Source organism: Panthera leo, chromosome B4, assembly GCF_018350215.1.
Source record: "Panthera leo isolate Ple1 chromosome B4, P.leo_Ple1_pat1.1, whole genome shotgun sequence".
Lineage (NCBI taxonomy): Eukaryota > Metazoa > Chordata > Mammalia > Carnivora > Felidae > Panthera > Panthera leo.
In genome coordinates, this window is record NC_056685.1 from 131,245,874 (window position 1) to 131,268,201 (window position 22,328).

Consider the following 22,328-nt stretch of genomic DNA (forward strand, 5'->3'; position numbering starts at 1 on the left):
CCCTAGGAAAGCTGTTAGGGACGTGGGACAGTCGCAAACGGAGAACAAGAAAGCAACTCTATCACAGAAAGGAAGACAGAGCGCAGTCGAGCACACACACGTTTGTGCTCCGGGAACTTGCCGCGCTGGCAGGCACCGCTTCTGAGGCCCCAGGGACCGCCCTCAAGGACAAAGGCCTCTGCTCTTTGTGCCCATCACGCAGGCCTGCCTCCAAGAACGGGCCTGGACGTACAGCAGGTGCTCGGGAAGTCCGCCCGGCCCACCAGCTCTGTGGAGGGAAGCAGGGCAGGGGCCAGGACGGAGCCAGAGGGAAGGAGGCTCAGCATCGCGGTGGGGATCTGGGTGACCTTCCCCAACAAACCAACACAAGCTCAGGAGGGACGGGACAGGCTTGCAGCCAGCTCTATCGTGTAACCCACAGCCCGCACGGTCCCTGATGAGAGAGCAGACCCAGGCTCTCCGAACACCCAGTCTCCTGGCTGTGAACTACAGAGGACACAGGCCACCTCATAGGGCTGTGGTGTGCACTAGACAACAGCCCCGAGCCTGCCGGAGGGCACCAAACAGAGGCCTGGTGCATGCGGTCCCCCTCCCTCCCTCCCCCACTTACGTCCGCTTCTCGTCCCTCATGGAGCTCAGGATGAACGCCGGCTTCCGGGCCCGGGAGATATGCATGATGTCCTGCAGTTCTGCGAGGCACAGGGCAGAGTGGGCTGGGGCCACGCAGGTGCCAAGCACCGCCCCCGCCCCCCCCCAATCCCACGGGCCCTGAGCAAATCTGGAGCTGAGCCCTCACCCTGCTGGCCCTAGGGGGCGCACCTCGCCCCCTGCCACCAGGAAGGGCCCTTTGTCCCAAGACACAGCTGAGCCAGAGGCCACGGGCCCCTTGGGGTGAAACGGGCTCGAGTGCAGAGGGTGGCCCCCTGCCCTGGGAAGCATCCCTCTCCCCCGCCCGGCCACCTCCCAGATTCTCCGCAGTGCCTTCCTCCCAAAGCCCCAGAGCACAAGCACCCCTTCCGTGGCCGGTGTTTCCAGCCCACAGAGCACTTTCTCATGCACCGGGCAAGTGGAGTTGCTGACAGCCGCCGTCACCAGAATCCTTATTCCCAATTTACAGATGAGGCTCAAAGAGGCTACATAAACTCGTCCAAGGTCATTTAGCCAAAAGGAGTGAGTCAGGACACTCCTTTCGGTTTAAACCCATGAGCAAAGGGAGATAACCGACCACTCTTCAGAGGCTGCTCGCCCTGATCCCACGTCTGGAACTTTCCTCAGCGGCCTCTCAGACCAGCCGCACCCACCCCTCTGCCCATGTTCTCCTCTGGGCCCGAGCCCGCCGCCCCCCCGGATGGACTGGCTGCCCTCCTGGCCAGCAGCCCGGCCCCGGGGGCCTGGCCCAGCACCGCCATGCCATCGGATTCTGACTGCCCTCCCCACCACTGTGCAGAGTCTAGAAGCAGCAAAGCAGGAAGGCAGGCTGCAAGGCAGTGTATCTACCCTCACCAGAGCGGGTGGCCAGAGGGTGGGCGAGACAAGCGGAGACCGGCCAGGAGAGGCAGTGGCCAGAGTGCCAGGGGGAGGGTGGCCAAGGATGGTTCATGGTTCGGGCAGGCAGCTGAGAAGAGGCCACTAGAGCTACAGCTAACTCGGGGCTGGGCAGGCTCTGCAGCCCCTCCAGGCCCAGGGCGTTACCCATCGGACGCTGCGCCCCAGGCCCACCATCCAGCCTGGCGTGGGTGACTGCCTGCCTGTAAAATTGAGAGATAAAGACGGGGTTGGGAGGGGGGGCAGGTCCTAGACGGGGACGGGCAGGGGAGCGGAGAGGAGGAGCCAGAAGGACAAACTGTGGCCGCGGGCTCTGCTCTCCTGACTCCTGGCTAGGCTGGGCCATCCAGGCTACAGGTGCCGGTGTCTGCTTCCACAGCAGCGGGGAGAAAGGCCAGCTTGCCAAGGACTGGTTGCCGACAGCCCTATCCAGGGGACCCGGCTCTCACACAGTCTAGGCCGTGGCTGGGTCAGCCCACAGAAAGCCCAGAGACGGGACCCCATCTCCTTGGGGGCCATCTCCACGGGCACCAAGGTCACCTAGGGGCAGATGCAGGTTGCCTGGCCATGTTCAAAAGCCTGTAGGTCACCAAAGGGCCAGCAGGGGACAGACACACAGGCCCCAGGCCTGACAGAGACACAGCAGCACGGCAGACACACTCCTCATTGAAGCCAGAGGGCCAGGGGTGCCCGACCCCAACAGCACTCCTCACCGCCCCACCCTGAGCTCCCAGTGCACAAGAGGCCGAGACAGTCCTCACTGCAAAGGTGCCACGGGGACGCCCAGACCGGAGACCATGTTCAGAACATCCTCTCAGGAGAAATGGACTGCGGGCCATTAGCCAGGGGCCCCTCTCCCCCCAGGCCTCTGGGCTCCGTGGGTGCTGGCTGCCTCCAGAGGCTGACGAATCCTGCCCCAACCTCCCTCGTTCCTTTCAACAACTTCTACCCTGGGCCCCGTTTCCTTCGCATCAGGACTGCTCCGATCCCAGTGCCTGGGGACCAGCTGGAGAGGAGGGAGTGTGGCAGGAAAGAGGCCTACCTAGGTTGTTTAAGCTGATCGGTGGGGGCTGAGATCTTTCCTGGGAGAACAAGGAGTGATGTGTCGGGCCCTGCTCCGAGGGGGCCCCTTGGGTGAGTGGGAGGCGGTGGTCGGCCCCTACGTTTTTCAGCAGAGTTAAGAGCGTCTTCCTGGTAACAACTAGTAAGGTTTGGGGAAGGGGAGATCGCACAGGATCACAAATGATGTCAACAAGCAAGTGAGAGGCCCCTCCTTTCCACACACGGTCCCTTCTCTCATCTACCAGGCGGCCTGGGTATGTGGGGGAACCGGGCGCCCAGGAGGCCTGACCCCACCCTGACAGGGCATGCTGACTCCAGTCGCCTGTAGCCCAATAGTTTCCTGGGGCCCAGGGCAGGTGCTGAGGTCGACCACAGAATCTGGAAAGGGGTCGAGGTTACCCGGTCTGAGTATTTGGGGTCCCCCTCTTTCCCTTCACTTCTGGTCAAGAAAACAGGACTCCCCCCTCCATACACACATCTCTACAAGCTACCATGAACAGTCAGAAATCAAAAATTTAAAAACAGGAAAAAACAAAACAAAACAAAACAAAAAACCCACGACAATGGGGCGCCTGGGTGGCTCAGTCAGTTAAGAGTCCAACTCGTGATTCGGGCCCACGTCATGATCTTGTGGTTTGTGGGATCGCGCCCCGTGTCAGGGCTGCACGTACGGCAATTCTCAAAACTGCCGAATGCAGAGTCCCTCCCGGGGCTCGAAAGGGACGAGCCAGTCCACGGGCATTTACCCTCATCTAACAGACAGGGTAACTAAAAAGGATGTTTTCAGGAAGTAGCACACACACACGTGCGCACACACAGTCACCTGCGCGCCCACGGCAGCCTCCATGGCTCCCTGAAACCCCCCGAGGGGCCCCGGGCTTCTGCTGAGGATGATCTTTCTCCAGCCCGGACGCCAGGGCTCACCAAGCGAGCATGCAGTGTGTGCCTCAAGCCCGCGTGCACACACACTCGTGCAGCGGGCATGCATCCACCCGCGGTTCTTCCTGCCAGTGGCTCCATCCGGGAATTACTTACTGCCTCCCCCACCTGCCTGCCCCCGAGTCCTGGCACCCGGAGGTGGGATGAGGGCGGCACAGAAGGGGCACTGGCTTGGCAAGCCCCTTGGAGGGTCCCACCTACTGGGTATGGCCCTTGTGCTCGGGCACAGGAAGCTTCCCCTCTCTGCCTCCCAGGTGCTCCTGGAAACCCTACGCAGGCAGCAAGTGGGGTGGGTACGGACAGGATGCTGGTGCCGGGCTGCTGGGACCACCCCTCCTCCCCAGTGCATGCATCACCACCAACCCCCCCCCCCCCCCCCCAACTCTGGGACCGGAGTGCAGGGCACTTACGTTTGCTGATCTTGGAAGCTATGAAAGCAGGAGTCTCTCCGAGGTCATTTGGGGTATCCACCTCTGCCCCAAACACAATGAGGGCCTTGATCATCTCCACGTTGTCTTTCTGTTGGGGATGAAGTGAGGGGGAAAATCCAACGGCTCAGGGAAAGGAAGAGAAAAAGGACGCCAGCCTCTTCCGCTCTGCCTACCGACTCGGCGGGCCTCTCACGGCACGGCAGAAGGTGCTAGAACCCTTCAGGTCCCCCACCCGTTTAATAACCCAGGCAGAAGCTGGAAGTGACTCACCCCAGGTGCCAGCCCCACCAGCTCCTGGAAGGAAGCACTGCATCTATGACCCCCTGCCCCAGGGGCCACGGGGCCACTGAAGGGTCAGCTGCTGATCACTTCCAGAAGCAGCAGCAAAGGGTGAGCGGGGAAAGGGAAGGCTGTCTTGTCCATCAGGTCTAGGGTGCCACTTCTGAGGGGGTAACTGGGCACACGTCCTCCCTGAGGGCAACCTCCAAGGGCAGCTTGCCTCCAAAGCGCATTGTGCGTTTAACATCGGAGGCTGGGCGGGGCAGGGCGGGGCGTGGTTTCCCAGAACAAGCCAATCAACTGGCTGCCTGGAGACCTCGCTCTGGTCTTATCACCTCCCTCTTGCTGGGGCCTGATCTCCTGGCTTGGAGAATGAAGACTTGTGTCTAGAATGCAGTTTTCCAAATAGTGGTTCATGTACATTAGGATTTATACGGGCACTGGTGATTATGCATGCTTGAGTCATTAGTTACGCATTTCTGTCTTGGTTTCCTTCTTTTCATGTCACTGGTTTACCACTTACGGTGGCGACAGAACATCTCCTTTGAAATAAATTTAAGTAAGATTTAAAAGCAGGCCAACTTAGGGGCGCCTGGGCGGCTCAGCGGGTTAAGCGGCCGACTCTTGATTTCAGCTCAGGTCATGGTCTCACGGTCTGTGAGATCGAGCCCAGCATTGGGCTCTGCACCGACAGCGTGAAGCCTGCTCGGGATTCTCTCCCTCTTTCTCTCTCTGCCCCTTCCTGGCTGGTGCACACACGTGCTCTCACTCTCTCTAAAAATAAATAAATAAAAACTTTATAAAAATAAGTTGATAAAAGCAAACCAACTTAAAGAAATGATTGAGCACTAATTGTGCAAGTGACACATCAACGTGCCAAAAAATGTGAGGCCGGTCTGCAAGTTCCTGAGGTATGGGAACCAGTGAATGTCAGCAGTCCTCAAAGTGACACGTGTGCCCCCCCCCTCCGTCCCCCACCGAACGTGCGAGACCCTCTAGAGGGTTTGTGAGGTTCAAACTGTTTTCACAGGGACCTCTGGCTGGCTCAGTTGGAAAAGTGTGCGGCTCTTGATCTTGGGGTTGTGAGTTTGAGCCCCAGGTTGGGCGTAGAGATTACTAAAAATAAATTTAAAAAAAAAACCTGCTTTCATAAGACTATCAAGATGGTGTTTGCTTCTTGCATTGTGTTGACTTTAGCACTGATGGCATAAAAACAATGATGGATAAAGCTCCTCGTGCCACAGCAAGACGGTGACACCGTTGTGGTGTTCTTCTCTGCCACTCACTAGCAGTAAAAAATCAACCAATTAACAGGCGCCTGGGTGGCTCAATAGGTTAAGCATCTCAGGTCACGATCTCATGGTCCCTGAGTTCGAGCCCCGCATTGGGCTCTGTGCTGACAGCTCAGAACCTGGAGACTGCTTTGGATTCTGTATCTCCATTTCTCTGTGCCCCTCCCCTGCTTGCACTCTGTCTCTCTCTCTCTCTCAAAAATAAATAAAGACATTTTAAAAAATCAGCCAATTAATTAAAAAGCCAGTCTCACTTTGGAATGCCCTTCATGAAGCAGTAAGAATGAATTTTATTACGATTTGACATCGTGTACTTGTGTTGTAAGATAGAGAGAAAGCCTGGGCATTTCTGTGGCATACCAGAGTACAACTGTTATCTTGAGGAAAAGCACATAGGCAATTTGCTGGAGTTGTGAGCAGAAGCACGCGTTTTTTTCCCCGGGAACACCATTTTTATTTGAGACCACGACTGACAAACTACGATTGTTCAGCCTTGGGTATCCAGAAGACATGTTCTCAAAAATGAACGCAGTGAGCCTGGCACTTCAAGAAAGAAAAACATCTGACGATATTTTGTGCCAATGACAAAATTCAAGCTTGCAAACAAAAATGGCAATTCCAGAAAACTTGTACATGCCACAAGTGGGCTTGACAGCTTTGACGGCTTCCCCAAACTGAAAGGTTTTTCTGATGAGATCAGTGGGGATATTTACAAATGTGGGGTTTTGATAGCGTCTGATGAAATGGGTCGCCGTTTCTACGCATACATGGTGAACCGGGATTTTCTAAGGAAATTACGCATGGGTAAGAGATCCATGCCAAGTACAAGAGATACCGGTGGAATAAAGTGTTTAATGTAACAAAGTGTGAAAAGCTCCTGGAGATGGCTGCTCTGCCCACTGCAACTGACTTGTCAGAAACTACCCTTGTCCAGTTTTGGTGCAACATCAAAGAATATCCATGATTCTCTGAAAAGGTGCAACTGTGCATCTTTTCCAACATAGCATTGGGAGGCCAGATTTTCTTCTTATCCCCCAACATATATTCAACAACATATTGCAAGAGAATAAATGTAGCAGAAGATAGGAGGCTCAGTATGTCTTCTCTGAGGCCAGGCATTAAAAAGATTCACAAAGATGTAAAAGGATGCCAACTCTTCTGGATTGTTTTTTGTTTTGGAAAATAAAGTTGTTTTGCATAAAAATGTTATTTAATTTGGCTAGCTTGTGATTGGTGAATTGTTATTTTTAAATGAATCGATATTTTGAGGGGGACCTGGGTGGCTCAGTCCGGTAAGCGTCTGACTTCGGCTCAGGTCATGATCTCACAGTTCGTGAGTTCAAACCCTGTGTTGGGCCCCGTGCTGACAGCTCAGAGCCTGGAGCCTGCTTGGGATTCTGTACCTTCCCCTCTTTCTCTGTCCCTCCCCCACTCATGCTCTGTCCCTCTCTCAAAAATAAGCATTAAAAAAATTTTTTTAATAAGTGAATTAATATTTTGAAAATGTCTTATGTTTAAACTCCAATCTATGGCCAACAGGCACATGAAAAGATGCTCAACGTCGCTCCTCATCAGGGAAATACAAATCAAAACCATACTCAGATATCACCTTACGCCAGTCAGAGTTGGCCAAAATGAACAAATCAGGAGACTAGAGATGCTGGAGAGGATGTGGAGAAACGGGAACCCTCTTGCATTGTTGGTGGGAATGCAAATTGGTGCAGCCACTCTGGAAAACAGTGTGGAGGTTCCTCAAAAAATTAAAAATAGACCTACCCTATGACCCGGCAATAGCACTGCTGGGAATTGACCCAAGGGATACAGGAGTACTGATGCATAGGGGCCCTTGTACCCCAATGTTTATAGCAGCACTCTCAACAATAGCCAAATTATGGAAAGAGCCTAAATGTCCATCAACTGATGAATGGATAAAGAAATTGTGGTTTATATACACAATGGAGTACTACGCGGCAATGAGAAAGAATGAAATATGGCCCTTTGTAGCAACATGGATGGAACTGGAGAGTGTGATGCTAAGTGAAATAAGCCATACAGAGAAAGACAGATACCATATGGTTTCACTCTTATGTGGATCCTGAGAAACTTAACAGAAACCCATGGGGGAGGGGGAAGGAAAAAAAAAAAAGAGGTTAGAGTGGAAGAGAGCCAAAGCATAAGAGACTCTTAAAAACTGAGAACAAACTGAGGGTTGATGGGGGGTGGGAGGGAGGGGAGGGTGGGTGATGGGTATTGAGGAGGGCACCTTTTGGGATGAGCACTGGGTGTTGTATGGAAACCAATATGACAATAAACTTCATATATTGAAAAAAAAAATAAACTCCAATCTAATAAATATAGATGGATAAAATCCATATAAACAAAAAAATCTTTGGGATCTTCAATAATTAATTTTTAACACTATAAAGGGACCACATAGACCCAAAATTTTGAGAACTGATGAACTAGATCATTCTAATGGCTCATTCAGTGCTGAAAATGGCCAAGGTTTTATTTACAGTTTCCACCTCCCAGGGTAACAGTGTCTCCACCACAGTGATGGCCTTTGCTATAAAAGAGGATGTCTTTGAGTTTGCCCTAAATCTACATCTTTAAAATTTTTTTTTAACATTTACTTATTTTTGAGAGACTGAGAGAGACAGAGCATGAGCAGGGGAGGGACAGAGAGACAGGGAGGCACAGAATCCGAAACAGGCTCCAGGCTCTGAGCTGTCAGCACGGAGCCCGACGCGGGGCTCGAACCCACGAACCGTGAGATCATGACCTGCGCCGAAGTCGGATGCTTTACCAACTGAGCCACCCAGGTGCCCCAAATCTACTTTTAGAGTCCCAGATGCCTCTCCAACTCCATCACTTGGAAATCTGTTGAACATACTTATGTATACACGGTATTGCTACGGAATGGGAACACACACACATCCGTAACATAGTAAGAGTCCCTTCCCTGTATTCCTTATGTTCATACTCCAGTTGTCTATCCAGAGTGGAGGAGGGGAGCTCTGCTCTATAATAAACCAAAAGCCGCGGCCAACACCTACCATGGGCCACGGAGATGTACAAGCAGACCCTGCCTCCCAGGAGCTTACAGCCCCCCCAAGGAGATAGAAACAGTATGCAGACGGGTATTTTTCCCTGATGCAGGAGAGGAGAAGTGACATCTGAGGGTTGCCCACTGGTGCCAGGTACCACATGTGTCGTCTGGACATTCCTCCTGGGGTTACCGAGCATCCACCGCTCACTCCGCAGCCAGTACCGACACCCCCGGTTTCCAGATGAGGAAATCGAGGCTGACAGGCGTGACGTGACTTGCCCAAGGCCACAGCGGGTAGCCAGAGCCATCGCACCATGCACTTGTCACATGGGGGACGCGGGAGCCAGAGGGACAGGGGCACAGAGGAAGGAGACGACACTCTGGGCTGAAAGGGGGACACGGAAGGTTCCTAAGGGGGCAGGCAGGTCTGAATGGAGTGTAGGCAGGTAAGAAGATTCTGAGAGGCGGGGAAAGGAAGAGGGTGTCAAGGGAGGGAGCGACGGGTAGCCCCCCACCCACCCCTGCAGGCTCACCGACATGGCCAAGTGCAGCGGCGTGTTGCCGTGCTCTCCGCGGGCGTTGGCGTTGGCCCCGTAGGTCAGCAAGGCCATGACACAGTCCAAGCGGTTGCGCATCACGGCCACATGCAGGGCTGTGTTCCCCAAGCTGCTGGTGCCGTTCACGTCGCAGCCCCGCTTCAGCAGCATGCGGGCCATCTGCGGGAGAAAGGGTCCGCGCCCAAGGAGGCGGTCACTAAGGGCGGCAGGGGCCGGCGACACCTGGGGGCTGCCACTGCCGCCCTGAGCGGCCGTCAGGTATCGGGCCTCTGGAAAGCACTAGCAACAAGAGCTCGGGTGGCAGGCCCCAGTTCTGGGGGTGGCCCTATATCTTGGCTCCCACATCATCAGCAGGACGGTAGAGGACAAAGAGCTGATTTGTGCTGGCTGATTTAAGGGGCTCCCGGGTCCTTTCCTGGAACTAACGGGACCCCACGCATCTCAGCAAAGTCCCACAACTTGCCCTGCTCCCTGTGACCTTCCCTGGGATCCTGCCAAAGTCTGGCCACTCCCTGGGCCTTGGCGACACCGGCCCCTGCACGCCCCACAGCCCTGGGGAGCCTGGGACGCGGGGAGGGGCGTGGCCTTGGGAGCCTGGGCCCTGGGGAGGGGCGTGGCCTTGGGAGCCTGGCCCTGGGGAGGGGCGTGGCCTTGGGAGCCGGACAGTCCTGAGCCCACAGCTCAGCCTTACTTCCTCCCAGTCCTGGGAGCTTGGGTAGGCCGTCACACCCTCTGGACCTCAGTTTTCTGTGGCAATAGAAATGCAAGTCCCTACCTCACAGAGGGGTGACAACGAATGACAACTCGTACACTCGAACACGAAAGGCCGGACTTGGCGACTCGCTCAGGGCAAGAAGGAGGTACCCTGAAGAAGTTGGCAATCTCCTCCCTCCTGGCCCGTCACAACGGACCACAATCTCTGGGGCATCCAGGGCCCTGTTGAGCTGTGCTTCCTGGAGGTGAGGGACCAGAGGCCTCCACCCTCCCAGGGGCATGGAGCTTGGCTTAGGGGCGGCCCGTGGAATCGCTGCCCCACCAGGCTCTCTGTGGGCACAGCCAGTACCAGCACCAACTTCTGTTTGGCACTTTATGAAGCCTTTTCTCACACGTCACCTCGCTGATTTCACGCCTCCAAAGCCAGGCCATAGGACCCCCAATTCATACACAAAGAACCCACAGACAGGGCCCTGAGCCTGCTAGCAGCAAAGCCTGCGGGACCACTATGAGATCAACCCCCCAGAATCATCTCAGGGACCTCCTTCCCGCAGGCAGCTGAGGAACATGGGGCCCTGGGACCCTGCCCCCTGCCCCCTCCCCCCCACCACTCACCCTCAGACTCTGCCTACCTCTGCGTTCTTGGCCCAGTGGAGGGGGCTGGCTCCATAGCGAGGGTCTTTGCTGTGGATCTGGCTGCTGTCCATGCTGATGATCATTTCAGCACACCTAGGGGGAAGAGGAGCCAAGGGGCAGTATAGAAGGCCATGGGATGGTGGGAGGTGGCCTGGGGATGGTGGGAGGTAGCCTGGGGATGGCTGGAAAAGGCCACGACTTGGGGGCTTCAACCACTGGGGAAGAAGAGTTTCTGCAAATAAAGTTGCAACAAAACCAACCAGCACGTGTACTGTGGTATGTCCAGGGTATCCTGGGCCCCTATACACAGCTCAAGCCCCCGCCTCCAGGAAGCCTTCCCTGACGGCAGCAATCGGCCATGATCACTCTCACTGGTGCTGGCTTTAGGGTCAAGCCCCAGCCTCCTCCCTGGTGATCTCCGGAAAGTGGCTGAGGCCGTCTGCGACACGGGCGCGGTCCTAGCCGGACTCGTGGGGGTTGAGGGAGAGAAGACATTTCATTTCTGTGCCTGGCACGTGGTCGCCCTCCATCCCCTGGCCCTCCCTCCGCTCCTGCTGTTTCACGCAGTGACCTGCGTCCTGCGGGAAGCACAGGCACAGCAATTAAGGCTGCAGCGACTTCCCACTCCCGGGCGTACAGCCAAAGGAACGGAAAGCAGGGACTCAGACAGATACTCGTTCCCCCACATTCCTAGCAACACTGGCCAAAAGGGGAGACAACCCAAGTGCCCGTCAACAGATGGAGGGGAAAACAAAATGTGGTCCATCCGTATATTACTCTGCCTTAAAAGGGCAGGGAATTCTGATACGTGCTACAACACTAACGACCCTTGAAGACAGCTGGCAAAGTGAAAAGTCGAGTCCCTGGCCCCAACCTGGCTCTGTGAAGGTCAGCCGAGTTGACGCTAACAGCGGAGGGGCTCCCAGATGGGAGCGGGGACGGAACCCCTCTCTGTGGCCCTGACACCTGTGATCGCTGCCACCAGCTGCCGCGCGGTGGCAGAGGGATGGCCCCGCCGGGGCCCTGGGAGGACGCGGCTGTGGCAGGAGTCGGGCACGCCCGAGGTGTGAGGCTCCCTGCGTCGTCTCATGTGCGACGACCCCTTGCGATCTCTGCCAGCCCCACAGGGGAGGCCTGGCAGGGGAGAGAGGAATGCGGCTAGGGGTGTCCAAGGAAAGCACAACGTGGGCAATTCCAGGCCCCTGGACAGCAAGGCTTGGGGAGGCTGAGCTGAGCAAGAGGGAGGCCGCCGTGTTACGTCTCAGCTATGACACGGCATCACCCACCACCTGTGCCCGTTCCGGCTGCAACCTGCCCCCGGGGAACCTGACCCCTGGGGGTGAGGTGTCAGTACTGTCTCCAACCGTTTGGTCAGGTCGTTCTGAAAGTTCTTCTCCATCTTGGCTGTGCTGGGGAGGACATGGCAAGGGGGGCTGGCCCAAGCTTGGACCAGACCTTTGAGGGGATGGCGTCGCCAGAGGGGCCGGCACGGTGGGGGCAGACTCCAGAAGAGGAAGAGCCTGAGGGACGGCCAGGCTTGCCCCCGCCCCCATGTGCGTGCAGCCCTCTCTCCTCTTCCCCCTGCCTGTTTAGCACAGCCCAGAAGGACCGGGTGACCTCTGTGTCTCCTGTCCCAGAGCTGCTTTCTTTTCCGTCTAAGGCCAGCGCCTAGCACAGTGTCCGGACTGTGGGACCGACTGCCTCGTTCATTCATTCATTCAGTCAGCCATTCCAGACAGCGTTCCCACTGGGCCACATTTTAAGATATTCCTCTCTTTTCTCACCCCCCCCCCACACGCATACACACATACCCACACTCCACATGGAGAATCTTCCCGAGAACAGGGTTCCCCAGGTCTCGGGAGAAGGGAAGAAGCCCCAGGTTGGTCTGGGGCTCCCCACGGCATGCGCCTGGTACCTACCTCCCAGCGGTGCCACCAGCCAGGAAAGATGGGGCAGATGGGGCTCTGGGCCACCTTGCCAAGCATTCCTGGGCCTCGAGCCAGGAAGCTGCAGAAGCCACAGGGCAGCACTGTAGCCAGGAAGGGGTTCGGATCGGGCTGGTGGGCTTGGGTGCGAGAGGACCCAGGTCGGGTGGGCCCCTCCCTGGGGCTGCGTGTGACTCCAGCCCAGGAGGACCACCTGGGGGAGGTGGAAAGGGGAGGAACCCCAGGGAGGATTTGGATCGTTCTTCTCCAGTTTGGGAGAGGGAGGTTCGTGGCCAGAAATTAAGGTGCGTTACGGAAAACATCTGAAAGCTCTGCTCTTTGCACAGCTGACTTTCTGGACGGAGATTCACACCTGCTACACGTTCATCGAGCACTCTGTTCGTGCCAGGCCGGCCCTGGGCACCAGCATCTGATACACATCTAATGAGCCTGGGGAAGCCACTGCTCACTTGGGCGTGAGGACAAGAGATGTCAGAGCTAGAGAGCCAGCCAATGGGGCAGGGGGCGGGGGGGAGGGGGCGGTCTTACCCTTTATGGGAGAACTTCATGGCTGTGTGGATGGGGTAGCCACTGGGCCCCATGATGTTGCACCGAGCGTTACAGAGTAACAGTACTCGGACCATCTCTTGCTTCCCCATCTGGCAGGCCAGGTGGAGTGGGGTCTGCCCTTGGTTGTTCACCCGGTTCAGGCCGGCCGATGCGTTCTTCCCTAGGAGCTGACAGAGGGAGACTGGGGTGGGCTGGGGCCTGACAGAGGCAAGCCCCCTGCGTGACCCTCCCCGACACCTTCCGGGCCAACCCCCTCCGCCAACTTGAGGGGAAGGGAAGTCTGCCGATGAGATAACACGGGTAGGATTATAACCCGGGTAGGAACGTTAAGGGAAGCCCCGGAGAAAGGAGGTTTGGAGGCAAACAGGAAGCTGTCTGTGCCAGCCGGCTGGGGGCTGGTCCGCCATTGCTGTGGCTCGTGGGAAAAATTCCTGGGGGTGCCTGGATGGCTCAATTGGCTGGGTGTCTGACTTCGGCTCAGGTCACGATCTCACGGTTCGTGGGTTCGAGCCCCACGTCGGGCTCCGTGCTGACGGCTCGGAGCCTGGAGCCTGCTTCGGATTCTGTGTCTCCCTCTCTCTTTGCCCCTCCCCAGCTTGCACTCTGTCTCTGTCTCTCTCTCTCTCTCTCTGTCTCTCAAAAGTCAATGAACATTAAAAAAAAATTAAATAAAAAAATTTTTCTGAATTAAGAAACTTAAAAGGGGGTTGTTCCCAGGGATGGGCACTGGAGATCTGGTCCCACCGGACCATGAGCCCCTCCAGGAAAGGCTGAAATGAATTCACCCAGCCCAGGGTCAGGCTCGGTGGGTGCCTGGGACAAGCTGAACTAAACTGACTGGCTGGACTGGACCTCTGACTTCATTTCCTGGGTTGGAGGACCTCCCGAGGGTGGTCAGAGTACAGTGACCAAGGATGTGTCTCTCCTTGGCGAGCAGGAGGAGGGAAGGGAGGAGAGGGTACACCCTCCAGGAAGGAGCTCGGGGCCAAGTGGGGACAGCGGGGTGTGGCCAGCACCGGTCACCCCCGCTCACCTGCAGCACCTGGGAATTGTCCCCCTGGACGGCGTAATGAAAGGCAGTCTCTCCGTTGTTGTCCGTGACGTCCATCTGGGCGTGGCAGTACTGTACCAGCTCCGCCAGGATCTCCCCGTCGCCCTTGCGGCAGGCCAGGTGCAGGGGGGTACAGCCCTCCTCGTTCTCCCGGCTATTGGCACAGCTGTGGCGGGGAGGGGGGGGGAGGGAAGGAGGGAGGGGCGCTGAGAAACTCAAGTGCAGAAGAGGGAAGTGGGCTTGGAGCTCAGGGGCATTCACGCCATGCTCAGGCTGCCTGGTTCAAACCACTTATTTGTGGCTGATGTGATCTTATCAGTTGTTCAGTGGCACATCCGTACAAGACACGCGTCCTAGGCCCACGCCAGCCTGAAGTGGGAGGCAGGCAGGGTGGGGTAGAGAGGGTCGGAAGGCAGAAATCTCATTAACCTCGGGCAACTGGCTTAATCTCTCGGGGCTTCAATATCCTTATCTACGAAAAGATAACAATAATAGCAGCTGTGCCCGCCCTAGGAAATGGACAGAAGCACTGGGAAATGAAACACCATGATGGTGTGCAAGAACAGGTCTGTAGGCTGTAAAGGGCAGTGAGGAGTTTTGAGCCTAGGGCCTGGGAGCTGAAACGAGCTGCAGTCACCTCAGGGCAAGCAGGCGAGCCGGAGTCCTGCGGCGGGGCCCACATGGTCCCTCTCGGGGGTCACTTCCACTGACCATTGGAAGTGTTGGCTGAGGGGCCATATGCAAGAAAGCGGTCCAGCCACCAGGAGGGCACCCGGATCCTTGGAAGGAGATGCAAGGATCTGAGGCCTCTTCGGCCGTCTCCAGCGGAGTGACCTTGCACAGGCCACGTAGTCTCTTGGGGGGATGATGACCCTTCATGCGGGTATTGGAAGGACTCAAGTTCATGGTGGGTATAACACACCAGGTGGGCCTGGCACCCGTCGGGCCCTACGTTTCTCCTTCTGGCTTCAGTCTGGCGTTCGTATGCTCCCCACTCAGAGGCAACACCGTCCCGCAGAGGGGAACTGAGGCAGGGCTGAGAGACTCCCCGGACCCGCCCGTCCACACACACAGACCCGCGGACCTTCCTGAGGGTCCGGCCCCCCTGGCCCACCTGATGATGTGGCTGTGATGGAAGCACTCTCGGATGCCCAACTCCACCGCCAAATGGGCCGCTGACCAGCTGGGATGGCTGCGGATGAGGTCGGTCAGCTGTTGCAGGGCCTCGACGTGCAGGACTTGGCTGGAGCTCTCGTAGAAGGGCGGCAGCTGGATAGAATAGTGCTGGAAGTTCACGAGGGCGTCCGTCTCCCTCTCCAGCTGGAAGAGTCTGTGGAGCCAGGGCACAGGAGGACGACACAGAAATGAGCCAGCCTCAGCCCACACCCTCGCTGGAGTCAGAAGCCCTGGGTCCCCGCGGACGGCTCACTGCCTGCCTCTGGCTGTGCACTGACCTGTTCCAGCTGGACGCCCCTCTCCACCACGCACACGTGCACACGCATGCACGCACACACCTCTAAATGGAGTCAGGATTTTCTTTTTCTTTCTTTCTTTCTTTCTTTCTTTCTTTCTTTCTTTCTTTCTTTCTCTTTCTTTCTTTCTCTTTCTTTCTTTCTTTCTATTTCTTTCCCTTTCTTTCTTTCTTTCTTTCTTTCTTTCTTTCTTTCTTTCTTTCTGTTTTATTCATTTTTGAGACAGAGAGAGACAGAGCATGAGCAGGGGAGGGGCAGAGAGAGAGGGAGACACAGAATCCGAAGCAGGCTCCAGGCTCTGAGCTGTCCGCACAGAGCCCGACACGGGGCTCGAACTCACAAACTGAGAGATCATGACCTGAGCCGAATTCAGACACTTACCCGACTGAGCCACCCGAGCGCCCCAAACCCCTGCCACTGTTCTAAATGGAGGGGTAAGTTAATGAACGAAACAGATGACATGGCCTGCCTTCCCGGAGCCCATGTTTTTGTGGGCGAGATCAACACAATGAGTAAGGTAAAAATCAAAATAAGAAAGTACATTAAACAAACTGCCGTGGAATGAGCGCTATAGAAAAAACAAAGAAGAGAGGACAAGGAAGGAAGTTATTCCTCATTTTCCTCGGCTCCTCTTTGTTTCATCCTGCCAACCTCTTAACATCAGTGTGCTCCACGTTAAATAAATGCTGTTGCTCTGTCGGGTATAATGACACTAAATGACAACTAGAAATGACACTGAAAATTGGGGCGCCTGGGTGGCTCAGCCGGTGAAGCGGCCGACTTCGGCTCAGGTCACGATCTCGCAGTCTGTGGGTTCGAGCCCTGCGTCGGGCTCTGTGCTGACAGCTCAAAGCCTGGAGCCTGTTTCAGATTCTGTGTCGCCCTCTCTCTGACCCTCCCCTGTTCATGCTCTGTCTCTCCCTGTCTCAAAAAGAAATAAAAATGTTAAAAAAAAAAAAAAAAGAAATGACACTGAAAATTGATCATTGGGCTTAGCATCCACTGACGACTTTGACAAGACACTTTAGGTGGAAAGCAGAGCGTGACTCGAATGGTTTAAGAAGGAATGGAATGGAAGAAGCTGGAGAAGTACAGACAGTATGTTGGAGGGGTTTTGCTGTAGAGGGGAACAAGCAGAGGTAGCTAACGGGGAAGGTGGAAGCAGGCGTTTGGATTCCGGTGAGAAGAACCCAAAAGAAAACAGGATCTCTCTGAGGCCTTCCACTCCCACGGCAGACTAGGTCATGTGAACCGGGGCGCCTCCTCGGGACAACCAGAAATGCGCGACAAAATATAAAAGGCCATCTGCTTGAGTCGCTGGATACCTAAGTAGACTGGGATGAAGTGCCAGGCTGGACGGATTACGGAAATCTAGGAAGTGAGCCTGGTGTTGAAGGCTGCTGTCACTTGAGAGGCCGGAGGGATACACCGGAGCATTAACAACCTCGTGGGCTCGGGGGACAGGGACCGGAGGCCAGGGGCGGGCCACCTCTTACCGTGGGTGGGCACCCTGAAGGGCTAATGCTACCAGGTACCTGGGAGAAGCAAACATAAAAGAAACAGAAGGCCAGGCTTCGGGGCACCTCGGTGGCTCAGTCGGTTAGGTGTCCGACTTCGGCTCAGGTCATGATCTCGCAGTCCGTGAGTTCAAGCCCGCATCAGGCTCTGTGCTGACAGCTCGGAGCCTGGAGCCTGCTTCGGATTCTGTGTCCCCCACCCCTCTCTCTGCCCCTTCCCCACTCATGCTCTGTCTTGCTCTGTCTCTTAAAAATAAATGTTAAAAAAAAGAGAAAGCCAGGCTTCAGCTGATTTCTACAAGCACTGGTACAAATCCAAAGTGTAGCACACAATCAAAACTCACCAAGCACAGAGGAGATACACATGAAATGCAAAGAAACCAACAGAAACAGATCTGTAAGTAGGGGGCTGCAAACCCTGAAGTCTTCTGACACAGGCTTTAGAATAACTGTGATAAGGGGCGCTTGGCTGGCTTAGTCAGTAGAGCGTGCGAGTCTCGATCTTGGGGTCATGAGTTCGAGCCCCACGTTGGGCATAGAGCTAGCTTACTTTAAAAAACACATAGGTACAACAGCTGTGATAATATTCAAGAGGATAAAATAGAAGGTTTAGAATTTGGGCAAAGAACTTGAAACTATTTTAAAAATGGAAATTACAGAATTAAAAAATACAATTGCCAGGGCACCTGGCTGGTGTGGTCGGTAGAGCACACAACTCTTGATCTTGGGGTGGTGAGTCTGAGCTCCGTGTTGGGTTTAGAGATTACTTAAAAATAACATCTTAGGGGAGCTTGGGTGCCTCAGTCGGTTAGGCGTCCGACTTCGGCTCAGGTCATGATCTCATGGGTTCGAGCCCCGCGTCGGGCTCTGTGCTGACAGCTCAGAGCCTGGAGCCTGCTTTGGAATCTGTGGCTCCCTCTCTCTCTCTCTGTCCCTCCCCCACTCATGCTCTCTCTCTGTCTCTCAAAAAATAAATAAACGTTAAAAAAAATTAAAAATACATCAATAAAAATAAAATCTTAATAAATAAGTGAATACATACATCCAATTGCCAACAGTTAAGAACCCAGTGGCCAAATATAAAAGCGGACCGGATGTGGCCTGAGTGGCTCAGTTGGTTAAGTGTCTGACTTTGGCTCAGGACATGACCTCATGGTTCGAGAGTTCGAGCCCTGCATCAAGCACTTGGCTGTCAGCACAGGGCCCACTTCACTCCCTCTCTCTCTGCCCCTCCTCTGCTCGCACTCTCTCTCTCTCTCTCTCTCAAAAATAAACATTAAAAAAAAAAGAAAACTTAAAAAAAAAAAAGCAGACTGGGAAATGCTGAAGAGAAACTAGTGAATAGGAACATAGGCCAGAAAAGAGTAAACGGAATAAAGCCTGAAGAGCCTAAGGATGAAAAGGCAGGACAGGAGAAAAAGGACACAGAATATATAACGAAAAGATCTACCATAGGTATAAGTGGCACTACAGAAGCAGAACAGAAAAAGAACGGCACAGAAGCCATGTTTGAAGAGTTCATGTCTGTGAACTTTTCAAAATTGATGAAACCTTTTTTTAGACTGACTGAAAAATATCTACGTGCCCTCCCACACAAACACAAAAATAGAAATTTGCACTTAGGGACCTCGTGCAGGTTGTTAAAACATGGCCCCCAAATTCTTTGACACTGCTCCCATTGAGTAGTGGTGCCTTATGGCTCTTTACCCTTTAATTTGACTCCGTAACTGTTTTGCCAATAGAATATGGCAGAGGTGATGTCACTTTAGTTTCTGGAGCAAGGTCTTAAGAGACTGGAAGTTTCTACCTCTTTTTTCTGGGGACCCAGTTATCATGCTATGGGAGAACTGACACAACCCAAAGGGATGACTCTTGACCTTGGACCCTTAGCTCTGGACGAACTTCCAGGCAACAGCCAGCTCCAACCTGCCCGCTGTGAATGAGTCATCTTAGAATTGGACCCTGCAGTCAAGCCACCCTGGCTAATACCATGCAAAGTAGAAGAGAGCTTTGCCCACTGAGCTCGGCTCAAATTGCATATTTGTCTGGGCTACACAACTGATTGTTGTTTTGAGGCAAGTTCTGGGGTAGTTTGTTACACAGCAGTAACAGAGGACGACACACATCCGTCAACATACTGAAACACAGCAGCAACTGACAGGTACCATATTACAACGGCTGTAAACAAAACGTGGAGAAAAATGCTAAAAACAGCAGAGGAAACAGTTGTCTTCAAACACTGGCGGCTGGCTTCTCAGCAATGGAAGCCAGAGACAGTGGAATGACATCTTAAAGAGCTAAAGGAAAATAAATGGCAATGAGAATTCTATACCAGCACGCTTCCCTTTAAGTAGGAAGCTGATATTAAAACATGTCACTCGTCGCACAAACAAAGAGAAAGAGAGAGAGGCTTTGTCATTAGCAGACCTACACAAAAGAAAACAGAAACGGATTTTCTCCAGAGAGAAGGAACTTGATCCCATATCGATGGCCTAAGACGGGGGGTGGGGGGGTGGGGGGTGGGGGGTGGGAATGAAGTACCAGGAAAATGGCATTTGTGTGGGTGAAACTAAATAAGTGTTGGTGGCATCATGTCTTGTGTTTAAAATAAAAATAGAATTAAAAAAAACAACTAGTATAGAAGCCTAGAGAGGAACAAATGGGGTTAAAAAGTTCTAGGACCCGTTTGTTGTTCTGGGAGACACTAACGTACCAATTGTACTTCAGTCAGTCCAAGGATGTGTGTTCCGATCTCTAGGGTTCTGTCAAGAACTGGGAAGGGTTTCCGATTTTGCCCTACTTGCAAACTAACAAGTTAGCCTGACATAGTTTCATGGATGCTGGCAGAAGACACAAGATTCCTGGCTCAAAGACAAAGGCCAAATTGTTACTCACAGCAATAGCAGTAGCCAGAGGATCAGCGTGTGCGCCAGTTCCCTGGGATCCAGTTCCCACAGGGTGACGTGAAGAGGGCCAGGTGACACCTGCCCACGTTGCATTAGAAGAGAGAAACCCTGAGTGTAGGGAACTTGGATCTTTTACCATTGTGAATAAGCAAATCTGTCTCAGCTTTGCCCTGGAGGATGATATGATTTTTATTCCACAAGAGAGTAAGCAAATGTCCCCTCTGCTCTAGGGAAAGACCCAGTCTCTATTTTCTAAGGCTGTTCGCTGTATTAACCTCCTTGTAAAGATAACCTGAAACAGAGGAAGTCAGTGTCTCTGCTGGCGAGACACAAGAGAGACCCACAGACAACTGTCCCCCAACAGTTATCACTGAAAGAGAATGACAAAAAAAAGAGAGAGAGAGAGAGAGTGAATGACAGAATGCATAACTTTCGGACTGACAGAGAGGGGACAAATGGAATAATAAGAAAACGATCATGAATTGCAAAACCATTACGCTAAGTGGAAAAAAAAGTCATAAGACTACATGCTGTATGATTACAAGGCAAAACCTTAGTGACAGAAAGAGTATCGGTGTTTGCCAGGGGCTGTGGTGGGTGCCGGGGACTTACCACAAAGGAGCATGGAGGGAATTTTGGAGACCACAGAAATGTTCTGTATCTTAACTGTGGTGGTGGCACATGGGTGTGCCCTGTCACCGAAACGCACCAAATGCTACACTTCCAGTTGGTAAATTTCTCATTTTTGTAAATTGCATCTCAGTAAAGCTAACTAAAACAAAACAAAAATAAAACTAAATGTGTAAGAAGACAAGAAAGAAAGGAAAAAAGAAAATAGGCAGAACAACAACAAAGAAAATAACAAGATGACAGATTTAGACCCAAATATATCAGAATTGTATGAAGTAGACAGAGACTTAATGTTCCAAATAAATGTAAGGAATAACAGACAAAGATAATCTGGGAAAAAAGTCAACTCTATATTCTTAACAAGATTAAAAATATAAGGAAAATGTATATATATATAAAGAGAATATTTATACATTTTTATATTTATTTTATATTTATATGTTATATTATAAGTTATATATTATATATTATACAATATAATACTAACCTAAAAGATCTGGTGAAGCTGTAATGATAAGAGACAAAATAAGAGTTTCAGGTAAAAAGCCTTACTGGAAACAAAGAGGGACAATTCGTAATGATGACCGTTTCAACCCACCAGGAAAATATGACAATTAAGTTAATACGCACTTCATAATAAATCTCCAGAATAAAGTCACACTTGATCGAATTTTTAAAACCAGACATTTCTCAAAACAATGAAATCATCCATAATTCCAGCAAAAAAGAGAAAAAACGAGACAAATCCACAATCACACTGAAATATTTTAGTAACTTTTACCACTCGTAAAACAATCAAACCAAAAAAAAATCCCTACTGGATCTAGAATGATTAGCAAGCCTGACCTGGCCGACATAGATGAAACACTATCAGCTACAAAATAAGCTTTCTTTCCAAGCACGTGCAAACAAAAGTTAGAAATACTAGGCGTAAGCTGGGCCGTAAAGTACATCTGAACAAATTTCAAAGGTTTTAAAATATTTATTTTTTTTAAATGTTTATTTATTTATTTTTGAGGGAGAGAGAGAGAGAGAGAGAGAGAACACGCGCACACAAGTGGGGGAGGGGCAGAGACAGAGGGAGACAGAGAACCCCAAGCAGGCTCCATGCTAATCTGCACAGAGCCCCACACTGGGTTTGAACTCACAAACTGTGAGATCATGACCGGAGCTGAAGCCAAGAGTCGGACATTCAACACATTGAGCCACCCAGGTATCCGTCAAAAGCTTTAAAATATTTAGACCGTGTTCTCTGACCACAGTGAAACTAGGCAAGAGGCCAAGAACAAAAAGGGAACGAAAAGTCTCCCATACGTTTGAAAGTTAAACAAGGTACATACAAACTATCTATGGTTCAAATAAACCTAAAAAAAAATTTTTTTTTTAATGGGGCGCCTGGGTGTCTTAGTCAGTTGAGGATCCCGCTCTTGATTTTGGCTCAGGTCATGATCTCATGGTCTGTGGGTCTGGGCCCCGTGTCGGGCTCTGTGCTGACAGCTCAGAGCCTGGAGCCTGCCTCGGATTCTCTGTCTCCCTCTCTCTCTGCCCCTCCCCCACTCACACTTGGTGTCTCTCTCTCTCTCTCAAAAATAAGTAAACATTAAACAATTGGTTTAATAAATAAATAAGCTTAATTTTTTTTTTTTTAACTATCTATGGTTCAAACAAGAAGTCATGGGGAAATCTGGCAAACATCCTGACTCAGTGATAATGTAAATATTCTCTATGAAATTTGTGGAGGAACCTCTGC

General features: G+C 52.7%; 1 protein-coding gene across 5 annotated transcripts in view; it reads right to left on the reverse strand.

The window, feature by feature from the left end:
- The window catches only part of PLA2G6 (phospholipase A2 group VI), a 59,740-nt gene that overhangs the window by 17,171 nt on the left and 20,241 nt on the right, over positions 1-22,328 (reverse strand). For 4 of the 5 annotated variants that reach the window (XM_042947786.1, XM_042947787.1, XM_042947785.1 and 1 more), the window contains 8 exons: positions 15,168-15,383; positions 14,036-14,219; positions 12,982-13,169; positions 10,501-10,597; positions 9,131-9,313; positions 3,957-4,065; positions 2,588-2,746; positions 611-689 (listed from right to left, as the gene is read on the reverse strand). In XM_042947786.1, the coding sequence (XP_042803720.1) occupies positions 611-689; positions 2,588-2,746; positions 3,957-4,065; positions 9,131-9,313; positions 10,501-10,597; positions 12,982-13,169; positions 14,036-14,219; positions 15,168-15,383 (1,215 nt within the window). The remainder of the gene's footprint in view (positions 1-610; positions 690-2,587; positions 2,747-3,956; positions 4,066-9,130; positions 9,314-10,500; positions 10,598-12,981; positions 13,170-14,035; positions 14,220-15,167; positions 15,384-22,328) is intronic. The other variant, XM_042947788.1, reaches the window with a different exon arrangement.